At 33.7% G+C, this 13,842-nt stretch overlaps 1 protein-coding gene across 6 annotated transcripts in view; it reads right to left on the bottom strand.

Annotated features, from left to right (window-relative positions):
* Positions 1–13,842, bottom strand: part of LOC126812447 (unconventional myosin-XV) — a 107,826-nt gene that overhangs the window by 77,452 nt on the left and 16,532 nt on the right. For all 6 annotated transcript variants that reach the window (XM_050538840.2, XM_050538841.2, XM_050538836.2 and 3 more), the window contains exons 3-4: positions 9,663–9,752; positions 1,010–1,073 (exon numbers count right to left, since the gene is read on the bottom strand). In XM_050538840.2, coding sequence (XP_050394797.1) covers positions 1,010–1,073; positions 9,663–9,727 — 129 coding nt within the window. In that variant the 5' untranslated portion in view covers positions 9,728–9,752. The remainder of the gene's footprint in view (positions 1–1,009; positions 1,074–9,662; positions 9,753–13,842) is intronic.

Genomic DNA, 13,842 nt, shown 5'->3' with positions numbered 1-13,842 from the left:
GTCTGACATTCCCTGTTAAACAATAATGTCAACTCTATCTCTAGTTATTACATACATTTTCAGTACACCTTACTCTATCCCTAGACATTACATATACATTTTCAGTACACTTTACTCTATCCCTGGAGTCATAATATGTACATTTTCAGTACCCCTTACTCTAGCCCTAGTCATTACATATACATTTTCAGTACACATTACTCTGTTCCTAGTCATATGAACATTTTCAGTACACATTACTCTACCCTAGTCATTACATATACATTTTCTGTACAGTTTACTCTATCCCTAGTCATATGAACATTTTCTGTACAGTTTACTCTACCCTACCCTAGCCATTACTTATACATTTTCATTACACCAATGACTATGGCATTACATATACTTCTTTTGTATGCATTAGACTAGCTCTAGTGTTACACCTTACAACAGTCTTTACATATTTTCAGTATATCACAGACAAGTCCTAACCATTACATATAGTTTTCAACACACTGCCATTATCAAGGTTGTTACAGAAAGAGAGAGAGAGAGAGAAATGGGGTTTAATGTCCACTCGACACAAACTAGGCCATTTCGGGACAAACACATGGTTTAATTTTATTTCAATAATTCGCTTGCGCGCGTAGGGGTCTTTAGCAGTGGGAGGAAACTGGAGGACCAGGAGAAAACCCACGAGGTTGGATTGCAGGACATTAAACCCGTTTGCATTTCATTTCAAAAAGTCTCATCAAAATCTGACTACTAGTATTATTTATTAGAAAAAAAATGTATGCAAAAGATTTTTTTGAAATATCAAATTAATAGCTCTAAATTTCTTTTAGTTATCAGGTAAAATTGTTTTAATTGTGCATATCCCTTTCAAAATCAAGTGAAAGTATTGGTTGCTGATAAGGACCTCAATATCCTGAAATGTTATCTTATTACCAAGAAATGTTTTTCAAACCAAGCGATCAACATAACAAAGTTCAATATTTTATATATAAATAAAAAAAACAATATTACTTACATAAATAAGTTCTTTGGCATAGCGATGTTTTAGATTTTCCAAAATAGATCGTTCATTCAGATCACTGAAAAAAAAAAGAACAAAAAAATTTGAAAGAAATGAAAAAGTATGAATGATAAGATTTTTTTTTTTGCAACATATGCCCACACGCAGCTTTGTTGCCTGGATGCTTGTCTGTAATAAACCAGCAGTCACTTCGAATTCAGACACTTATGAGTTTTGCAAATTTTCATTTTTCAAAGTGAAAGACAAGAATTTGTGGATACCTGTCAATTCACAATCAAAATGTTTTGGTTTAAAGGGGTGCTTCATCAATATAAATGATGTTTTATTACAGTTTGGTATTCTGTACTTTAAAGGGGCATAATTAGGTAAGATTAAATAAAGAGCTGACAGTTCTCGCTATAATAGTGAAAAAAAAAGATAATGAAAACAAAATATGCTGAAATGATGGGTGAAATATACACACATCTTTGTTTTTATTTATATAGATGATTAATTTGAGTATATTTTAGCATGGATTAAGCAATGACAAATTAGATATGGTCCGAAAAAAACAAATAATAATTGTCAGTTTTAATATATCAGTATTCAACACATGGAAACAGGTGTTGTTTATCCATTGTTATATTGTTATAATATCCTATCAGAGATGACCCCATATTGATAAATATGAGTGAGTTGTGTCTAGTATAGAGGTCTGACACATGTCATATCAAGTGACATGGTCAGTGAATATAAAAATCTTTCTACATTTGTCTGTCAATCAATGTATGTTTTCTAATTCATGTCACAATCTTGATGTACTGAATAAAATTGGACATGTTTTTATTGAAGAAGAAGCTAGAAACTTAAAGCTTATCAGTTTTCTTTACAGACATTTATTAATCTGTGGGTCCACTTGATACAATCTAGGTCATCTTGGGACTAATATATGGTACAGTTTTATTTCAATAATTTTCTTGTGCGTAGGGTAGGGGTCTTTAGCTGTGGGAGGAAGCTGGAACTCCTGGAGAAAACCAGATGACCATACTTCTTATCACATATAAGCTTGATATCAAAACCATGTCTCTTATAAACAAGCCAAATAAAAAAAAAGTTAATCTTGATGGATCTCGACATATTTCGCAATCATTTATCTATTGATGAAATTCAAGTCTGCTTGCATGTTGTTTATTTATGAAGTGGTCTTAAAAGAACATTTGTACTTTGGAGATGTCTGTCTGCTTATTCAGTTCAAATAATCAATTTTCGGTTGTTTTTGTTTTTAGTGCACTTTTGGGAATTTGTGAACCTTTATAAAATTTGATAGATTTTTCTAAAGCAATGACTAGAACCTAAAATAAATATATTTTCCTTATCTATTCATTTACTTTTGATTTGATCTTATAGAATAATTATATTCTGTATAGGAGAATTGGTTTAAATTAGAATCAAATAATGAACACCAAAAATTATCTAAAAATAAGACTTGAAAACACTGTTCCTATCTGAATATTCAAATATGCGTGTGGGCTTGATTTCAAGAACTTTTATGAAACTTATGCAAAATGGTTTGCCTCATGTAGGTCAATGCTTCAGTTATTTCGAATATAATGTTATATTTATTTTCTTGTTAAAAGTGATAATAGCACTTTAAGTATTGAGAGAATATGTGTGTTGTGGTGTTCATAATTACATAAGTAAATGCAGTGTTTGAGATAAGAATGTTTACGTATGTATAATATAATGTATCCTGGTGTGTAAACATGTATATTACATGTATACCTATTACAAACAGTAAACATTCCAAAACACCTGTACAAAATAACTACAAGGTATTCAAGCAGAACTCAGGTATATAGAATTGGTCATGGTAGAAGGTATTGTTTGTAATTTATACTATTATAATGAAAAGGAATAAAGAAAAGATATTAAAATAGAATGGTGACACATATTGGTAAGATTACCTGTAAGATTAATGTATATATTATAAAAGACTGGTAAATAAATGAATGATATATGAGAATCTTTACTCCATATAGTATACATGGTAAGTATAAGGCCACATCAAAGAGAGAGAGAATTTTACATCATAAAGAGAGAGAGAAATGGGGTTTAACGGCCACTTGACACAAACTAGGTCATTTCAGGACTAACATATGGTTTAATTGTATTTCAATAATCCGCTTGCGCGTAGGGGTCTTTAGCAGTGGGAGGAAACCGGAGGACCCGGAGAAAACCCACGAGGTTGGACAGGCTTTACATCATAAAGCAGAGAGTGAGAGAGAGAAATGAGGTTTAGGGTCCAGTTGATACAAAGGTCATTTCAGGATAAACACATAATTCAATTTTATTTCAATACTTCGCTTGCTCATATAGGTCTTTAGCTGTTGGAGGTAACCAGATGACCCGTAGAAAACCTACAAAACCAATACCACTTGACTCAATGACAGATCTTAAAATCTAAAGGCATGCATTAGACCATCTTACACCTACATCAATTTGAACTTTGTTTTTCGGTAACACCTATTAATATTTTATGTCCTATTTCCTGGGGAAAATATAATAATTCAAAAACCAAAAATACTTTTAGTTCCCCACTTTCATGTTTTAAAATTCATGAGATTTAACTGGATTTTTTTTTTATCAAGCTCCTGTGTGTGATTTTAGTACTATAGGAATGCCTTGCAAAATACAATCTTGTTAAAGTTGAATCTCCAATAAGAATATCGGTCCAAACATTGTTCATTTCAGTTCAGTATTTGCAAAGATATGACAGATTGAAAATTCCATTAATCCATCATACTACTCCCTATGAAACAAGCATCCTGCCATCTTTATTTGCTGTGAACCAATTTGATGGGCCCATTGTAAATGTGACTGAATTCAACCCAGGGATTTACTAGCACTGGTATCTTGATCATATATAAGCATGGATTGAGTTGTGGACAATTTTCTATTTTCCGAAAAAAGCAAATGATACTCTTATTACAAAAATGTACATATTGTCGTTTAACTTTTCAATGATATATAATTGAATTGTATAAAGTAGCAATTATATTACTAACAATAATATTGAAAAGTCGGTTTCATCAAAAGTATGACTTTTTTCTGTCATAATGGTAAAATAATGTGAACAAATATCCCGGTGCGAATCGATTCGCTATCGGGTACAATGTGTTAAATTGGTTTGGCCTAAATAACTGAATGAGATATGGGAATCTTTACTGTATATAGTGTAAGTAAACATATATCTATCTCTATCATATATGGATCAGAAGATTTCAATAAAGTCCTTTCCTTTCACCCTATAGAAAACACCACACTATTCAGCCATTGTATATAGGCCACATGTAATCAACAGAAAGCCCTATCTATTTGTATAGTCCTGCTACCTGTATTTAACTAACTGTATCTTAATATCTATATATATATATATATATATATATACATATAGATAGAAACAATGAGATTACTTCATAGATGTCAAAGTATAGGTATCTATATATAGAAAGTTTTCGAGTCGGTCCTCTGTTGGATTCAAGCCCATTACCTACTGCACCAAACCACTAGCTTAGGGCAATCTAACACTCTATGCTTTATCCCCATGCATAAAAGGATGGTTCAAATAGCCCAGGACACAGTCGCTATGGGGAAGTGGCGAAAAACTTTCTGATTCTCTGACTTTATCTGTATAAATATAGGCCAACCTGTAACATCAAAATGATTTGGCTGTCTACTGGCACGTCACTGAGAAAACCCTTTACTATCATTAAAAGACATTTTGGTTATAAGAAAGCGACTAAGGACAAGGACAAATGGTTCCAAACATCAAGGAAAACCGGGTCCAAACTCCAAATCTTTTTAAAAATCCTTTCAAAAGTCTAGAAATTAAGTGGGTAGAGCATCGTCTCAATATTCTCAAATGTAAAGTATGTGTAGACATCAAATTCTGAAGGTTCTTGTTTGTCCACCCTGTGATTAGTCACATGAATATCACATACCCCTATGAATATGAGCCCAGGGAGCCATTGTAGCACAGTGAGTAAGAAGTTGGTTCGCTAACCTGGTTAGCCAAGAAAGTTCATTGGGATTTTCTCCCTTTTCAGTGGTATAGAATGGGGGGCCTGGCAAGGTATAATGATGTATAGTCATTCAGATGGAACAAAAAACAGAGGTCCCACTTAGGCTACACTTTGGCATGCATGTATAAGAATCCATGACAGCTGGAATTCGAAATAAGCAAAAGGCATGGTGTAAGCCCGGCTTCATTAGCCCAGTCAGTGCAGAAAAGTGTGACTTTAGAGCCCATTTCATTTCTTTTCACAATTTGAGTCCAGTGTCCCAACCACATGAATATTGCAACTTCCTGTTTGCACAGAAGAAAGAATTGATTAAAATGGGGTTAAATGTCTCATCAATGCAATACTTCGGCCATTTTGAGACAAACATTATGCTTTTTCTTATTTCTATGGTTACATGTGCCATGCAAACTAAGATAATTTTTCCCAGACAGTAGCATTTCCACCTATTCTTCTTCAATTTCCATATGTCATGGGTTATTTGACGTACACGACTGGACCTTGTTTTGTTTTTTAGTCCCTACCAAAGGACTAGGCACATTCTTGTTGCGAGTCCAGTACCCTGAACGCCAGAGAAGATAGAAGATCTGAAACGGGTATGGTTAAAGACCACTTAAGATCAAAAATCTAAATTTCATGTATGTATAGCCCATGGTTACTATATCAACTTTACGGCAAGTTCACACCAATCTGATTAAAATTAAGTCCGCTATTAACGTTTAAGTATCCGACACGCCAAAACGCTTTTCGATTTTTCAATTACGACCTTAATCCGGTTGATTGGCTGGTGACGTCACAGGCACTACACATAGGATATACATTACCTATACAATATCTCATCGTATGTACAATATAGCACTATCAATACACACGGCAACTGGGCAAGCGTCTATTGACGGTCCAATTACCACGTGACTGGCCTAATCATAATCACCGAATTATCGTCTTTCATTGGTATAGATTAGACATTTGTGATTGGAATATTTTAGAGTGAATTTAAAATGCCATATCATGCCGTAGATCAATTTAAGCTGCCTTTGTTTAAATAGGCCACGTGTCAAATGAAGATGACTCAAGAAATTAGCGCATTTACCGGTAATTTGGATAACCCTGTAATACTTGATATCCCAAACTTAAGTACAGAAATACAAATGGTGCCAGTCATTTGTCGATATATTCATTATTAGCTATATATAATAATAATAACCATTTCTATACATAAAGAACAACTACAGTAAATATAGAATTTTCCGATGACTATGCATAACATGTACAATAGATCGCACTCATTTCTCTGCCAATCAACGCTTGGTATCTTATTATCATGTACCGTTCCATGTACTACGGGTGTAGTAAATGAGGTTAAACTTCGCCGCGAAAATTGCACGGGATCATTCGTGGAGTTCCTGGTGCCGTTTGGTGAGTTATTAAACTGTCAATGCCGTTGTTGTTGTTGTTTATTACAAATTTAACTTCCAATACATAATACATGATATTATGGACAGGTTGATTTGATTAAGTTATTTACTTAAATAAAAAATAGAAGTTAGGTAAAAACACTAAATAATAAAAAGTTCTTGTATATCTAAACGTCACTTTAAAACAGATTTAAAATAATTAAAAGTTCTTGTAAATCTAAAAATCACTTTAAAACACGGTTTTAAAAATGGCTTGGAAATCGTTGTCGTGGGAAGAGAGGGCGGGTCATCTTCTCACTTTGTCATAATGAAAGTTGAAATAGGAGATGCAATTGTAAAATACTTTTATTATAAAGAAGATAACCGATGTTAGACATTATAACCTAATCGTATGAAAAACGTTAATCCATCCATCAATTAAATGTTGTTTAAACGCCAATCAACAAACAATACGAGGCTACTTGATTACAAAAACACCGGTGAGCAATAATTATTGGGTATATAGTAATTTTAAACAACTTATTAGTAAAACTTAATTTATTTTATACAATTAATGTGTGTGTGTATGATTCTACCATTAGTTCGTTCGTGAGGTATTACGCACACGTTCCACTGAGAGTGATGTCTTTGATCTGGCCGGCGTAAAAAAAGATAATTACCTAATCAACATTCTTAATCCCACTAACACTCACTGCTAACACCAACTTGAAATTAATTTATGACCCATGCCTGTATAACTTTTATAATCGGATTGATTAATTAATGACAGATATTAACGACACTACACTTTATGTGGAAAAGCGAAGTGCTCGCAGTAAAAACCACATAACTAGACCCGTATATTTTTTACATATTAAAAGTGTTCGTCCAATAAGTTCCATATTGTAAAAAATTACTTAAGAGTTCAGGACTTCAAAGTTTAAAAGTTGTAGGCACCCTAAATTGGATCTTAAATTAAAATGAATTACGAAACAAATTATTCCGTAGTCAATTGTTTTATTTAATTAGGGGGATAAAGGAATCCTTCAGGCGTTAAAGAATTCACACGCCGGCTGTATATAGGTAATTAAGGAATAAACATTCCGAATATGAATTCGGTCACTGTGACGTCACTGGCGTCTGAGGGTATTAAAAGTGTTTTCGATAATTGGCAAAGCCGTTTTTACGGAAGGTCTATTTTTACAACTTTGAATGAAGATAACTGAATTAATTTCAACCAGATTGGCGTAAACTTGCCGTAAAGTGGATATAGTAACCATTGGCTACACGTATCTCAAATCTTCCGGGACCATCTTATGTGCACTTTAAGTACAGCATTGTGATAACACAGATGGGTTTTAGTAGTGAACAGCAAACATTTAAACAAATATCGACGAAGAATAAAACCATTTCAATATTCAATGAGTTTTAGTAGTGAACAGCAAACATTTACACAAATATCTATTATTACAATAGACGCATAATTGTAATAACAAGAACTTATTCACAGAATGAGAATAAAGTTATTCAATAGTGAAAGCTTTATATATCTCAATGAATATATTAATAAGTTATCCACTGGCTATTCAAAACAGTAAACCGACCCTCAAAATCTTGTTTTCATTTTAAAAATATATAAATAAATCATTTCTATAAGGAGTTGATGTTTAAACTGCTTTAAAGAGCTATTTGTATTTGAAGGGTTGTAATAATATTTGTCGACTGCAGATGAAAGTCTAATTTCTCGCTAAGATGAGTAATCCTCAGTATACACCCATCTCAATTGCAGTACAATAATGGGAAAATTTAACACAATAAAATAATTTTTTAACAGGCGTGAGAAGATGGTCTTGTTAGATTTATTGTTGCTTAAGGATGTGACAAAATGGGTGTTATTCTGCTTGTGTTATTCTCATGATGAAAAGAGGTTTAATAGTCTACTTTTCTGCACCAACCCGACTAAGGAAGATGGGCATACAGTGTGCTATACGTGAAATTTTGTGGTTTGGAAGGGAAAAAAATAAGGTCCATTTGGGTCCAATTTGGCATTCATGTCAAATAACCCTTGTCATTTGGAAATGGAAGAGTAGGTCGAAACGCTGTTGTCCGGAAAATCATGATCAGGAATGAGGGGAATTCTGGGGTTTGGTAGGGAAAAAAACAGTCCATTTGTGTTCAACGTCAAATAACCCATGATATTTGGAGTAGGTGGGAATACTGATTTCTGGAAATCATAATCAAGGAATGGGCAAAATAAAACACATCATGTCAATTGGAGGACATTTAAGTGCTCTGCCTTTTGATTCTATTTCCATATAACTACCTTCTTCCTATTAATAAAGGGACCCACAGTGGCCGAGTGATAAGGCGCAGGCTTGCTGACCAATAGCTCTTGTGTTCAGTCCCAGTGTTAGCACACTGTATGGCGTATATTTCTGTTATCATTAACCCGGTTGGGGCAGAAAAGTAAGCTGTTAAACATGATTTCATTCATTAATTCCTATTTGAAAACCCACAAAATAACAGTAGTACATAAATTGACCTGAACTGACACACAAATGTTAAACATGACAGTAGACAAAGATTAAGTGAGGGATGATGAAGGAAACATGAAACACAACAAAGAAATGATCACCTTGGAGGACAGAAATGATTGATTTTGTAAACAATTAAATCCAAAACCAACTACTGGTATGTGTATAATGTTAACAAATACACTGTTCTAGATAATATGTTCTACAGATTACTCGTTCAATTGTATTTATCACACAGGTGCATGTTTGTAATATTTTGTTTATTCCTCATGTTTGAGGATATCGAAGGAGGGGAGAGAGGTAGAGAAATAGAATTTAACATCCATTAAGCACAAACTAGGTCATTTTGGGATTAACATATGGTACAATCTCATTTCAATATTTGATTGTGCGTAGGAGATTTTGGCTGTGAGAGGATGTGGAGAAAATCCACAAGGATGGGATTAAAACTGCACCACTTGAATCAGTGATATACCTTATAATTTGAAGCGTATGTGTTAGACCACTCAACCACACCCCGCCCCCTCCATAGAGTAAAGTACTTACAGACAACAATGAACCATACCATGGCATTTTTTCTTAGCATCCTACTAATCACCGACAATATCTATCATACATATATACATTTTGTTTATGTTAAAATGTACCTACTACCTACCTTAAATGGATCATATCCTCCACCCCTTCTTGCTCATTCTCTTGGTCTTTTGGTTTGGCAACCATTTTGATTTCCGCTCAGCTTGGGCTTCTGAATGAAAATTTAAAAAAAAATTATTCAGATATTATTGAAGATTAGTGTAAAGAAACTTTCATTAGAATTGAATGTAAGGTCCATTGTTTTTCTGATTTTTGCAATGCATAGTATTCTAACATGAGTTCTATCATCCCCAAGTTTGCTGAGTGACAATGTTAATTTTTACAAATATAAACCAACCATACACCCAAATATTACATCGCTTCTGGTCAACTTTCTCATAATTCCCTACAAACCAATGTTTTATACATCAAGAGACAATTTGATTAATCAATTAAATGAACTGAACTTTCGCTTAAGAGAAAATATGTTATATGTCAGTGGAGTAGAACATAAAACATGTTATTTTATTCGCACACCAGCAGCAAATTTGTCTTGATAGACAATAATCAAATGGCAACATGACCCAGAGATATATATAAATGATTCAACTGTCTTTATTGTGTTTTACAGTTTAAATTATTTAAAATTTATTTCTATGACATGTAAATTGACTGACAGGTAAGCTTCCCCACAGCTCAATTTCACTGCCAGTCAATTAAGACTGACAAATATGTTGGAAATTGGAGACCTGGTATATCGTTCTTGTCATCTCTATCACAAACTGTCTGATCTTAAAATATCAAATATAGAGAACTTCTGGAAATTATTATATTCATTGAAATATATTTAAATCAAATCAAATATTGCTCTGTCAAGTATCACAAAATAAATGAATCTGTTGGGCTACCAAATATCATCCATCATGTGCTAACAATTTTTAATAATTAACGATATAAAATCAATTATTGATTATCTTCAAACAAAGACAGAAATATCATCACAGAACACAGTACGTTTCTACACAATAGCAACCATAGTATCTATTTACTTCATATAATTGTGGTGGTTCAGTGAGTAAGACACTGACCAGCTAACTTGTAGGTCCTGCGTTCGGTCTCAGCATTGTTTCCCACTGTCAGTGGTTCAGGATGGAGGGCTTGGCATCTTTTTATTCGGAAGGAAAGCAAAACCAAGGCCCTGTGTACATGTTGGCGCTGATGTAAAAGACCCCTTGAAAGTTGGAATTCAATATAAGAGTAGGCTAGTGCCGCTATCCAGGCAAAATCTCCCTAATAGCAAACTGTATGGCTTATCGAGCAGAAAAGTTGTTACAGTTTAAAGCTGCTGATTGTCGCTAAAATGTACTTGTTTATATTGTCTGTAAATTTTATTTCTATTTTTATAGTTAATTATGCAATGGTAGAAGGAACATTTTGCCTACTGTTATTCTAATTCAACTTCCAAAAGATCTTTAATGTGCAGTATCAATTTCCACAGGCATTAACAAGCCTCGTTTTTGTGTGTGTGTCGGGGGGGGGGGGGGTATCACACTTGGTTTGTCAGCCCCATCGCCACCACCCAATATGTGTGAATCGAACTCAAAAAATTCTATAATTGTTCTTCTCAGCTCGCACTGGACTTTTAAACCTGGTACATGGAGTATCAACGAACTAAATCTTCAAAAGCTTAATGGGGCAAATTTAATAAATAGTTTCAACCACACAAGCCTGGAAATAAGGCATCTGTCACAGACATACTTTCGGACACAAGCCCTATGATGCCTGCCATTTTGTCTGGCACTAATTTGTCATTTTTCTGTGTTTTTATTGACATTATTAATAAAATGTCTACTGGTTCAGTAGTGCTCAACATTTTGACAGATACAACTAAAACAGTTATTTACAGGGTCTATTCATATATCACAGTTTTCATGAAAACACTGAGTGGCCATAATTTTTAAGTTGAGATCAATAAATTATTTTTTGAGGGGTAAATTATATATTAAATCTATACGAGACATTCTGTTACCATGTATCTATCCTACTGATAGGACAACATGACATAACGACATTAAATATATTGCTTATATGTGAGATTATCCAGTACACAGTTTTAAATGGATGTCTCAATCATACAAGATGCAAAAATAAAAGGGCAATATAGGACTTTAAATTAAAGAATATCAGAACTGTTCTTAAAGGAATATTCCCAAATATATCTTAGTAAACTAGACAGTTAAGGCTAAAAGTCTTTTGAAAACTGGACAGGTCGATCAATACTAACAGACGTTCTGAACATTTTAAAGTTTACATTAGCCTCTACAAATTTCAGACTACCATCTTGAAGCAATTTATATAGACATAAGACAATGCTTACAATCTGTATATTTACCATATAAATACAATAATTCCATTCTGCTAATAAATGGCAATAAAGATAATTATAGAACCTGTCCACTAAATTATTCTAACACCTGACCTGAGGTTATCTGACAAATGGCATTACATGCAACTTCAATTACACTGAAGAGATTCTACTGCTTTCAAATGTGTGTAACAGTCGAAGTTGTCAATTTTGAAATTTACTTCTGATCTTTTAATAGACAGACATGGAAACGAAGCAAGCTACAATCAATTGTGCTTGGTAACAACGCAAGCTCCAATCAATTGTGATTGTCACTGAATGAATTCAAATGTCAGAAATATTACCTGTTAATTAGTATATATAAATCCATGAGGAGAAAGAAGGAAATTGGGTTTAACATCCCCTTGACACAAACTAGGTGATTTCGGGATAGAAACATTTTTTTTCAATAATGAGCCTGCATAGGAGACTTTAACTGTGGAGGAAAGTGGAGGACACAGAGAAAACTCACGAGGTTGCGCAGACAACCCTACTAATTGTCATGCACAGGCTTGAGATCGAAACTATGCCTCTTGACAGACCTAATATTCTAAAGACCACTCAACCACTCTTCCATGAAAAATCGAATACCATAACAGATATTATTCATATATATTAGTATTAATATTTGGTATGGTACAATTAATTCAGCTGCCTTTTTGTACAGACATGATCAAGTAAGTACATGTAATTAATCCAATCGACTGAGGTCACAGGTAAAAGAAATCATGTCCGGATCTTATAAATATTCATGAAGCTGATATTTACAATCAATCTGTCAATATATGAGTGAGTGACAGATTTATATAATAATACAAACACATGTTAAAGCTCAATCTATCAATGTCTAGTACCGACTGATCAGCAATTGATGTTTTAATGAACCACGAACCAATAGTTACGATGTCACCGACACAATAAATAATGGTAATCCAAATTTCTTACCGCAGCCTTAAAATACTGAGAAGCTAGCAACAGCTTCCATTAGGTTAGTTTAATGGGTGTATAGCTTTATCCATAACATTCAACATTAAAAACACAAATTAGAATTCAATATTGGTCCATTTCAATCAATATTGTTGTTATCTTACCATGAAAATATGGGATCATGATATCCAATATTTAACAATGAACATATATATGACAATAAAGTATGTTTTAATCTTATTACAGAACAGGGGATTTATTCACACAATCTTGAACTAAAGTATTATAAGAAAGCAGCAGTTGATTGTCGGTCAGTGATAAAGCGCCATTCTTAAAATATTCAAATTAATTTGGACTGCTTAAATTTTCACAGTTTGTCATCTGAAAGGTATGTATGGATGGAACCAAATACACCAGATTGTAGTATACAAAGAGGGTTGGGATCCTTCATGACTAAATCTTATCATTATGCCATCCAATGTGAAAGTTCTAAAAGTGTGAATGAATGTGAATCCATTTGGATTAAAATACTATCCCTGTGCCTTCATTTTTGTCACTATCAGGGTCAGTCTTGAGAAGCTCAGTTATTTTTATTGTTTGAATAAACGAAATGGGATTTAAATTCTAAATTTCCCGACCTACTGGGTTAATGAAGACAGGCATATGCCAACCAGTGTGCCATGACAACAATAGAATTCCAACTGTCAGGGGTTCTTTCCTTGCACGGCATGGCAATGTGTTACATCCGAACGATTAGACAATATTCATTTCCATGGCCTGCATCCTGCATCACTGACATTGAGAAACTGAACCAGGATCAAATCTGGGACCTCTAGGTCAGTGATTCAGTAACCATACTCACCGATCCGCCATGGCATTTCTATATGTACCTCTAAAATGTATTATCCTTCTGCATTTGACTCGCACCCCT

Source organism: Patella vulgata, chromosome 2 (genome assembly GCF_932274485.2).
Source record: "Patella vulgata chromosome 2, xgPatVulg1.2, whole genome shotgun sequence".
Lineage (NCBI taxonomy): Eukaryota > Metazoa > Mollusca > Gastropoda > Patellidae > Patella > Patella vulgata.
This window is presented reverse-complemented; position numbering and strand designations above follow the sequence as displayed.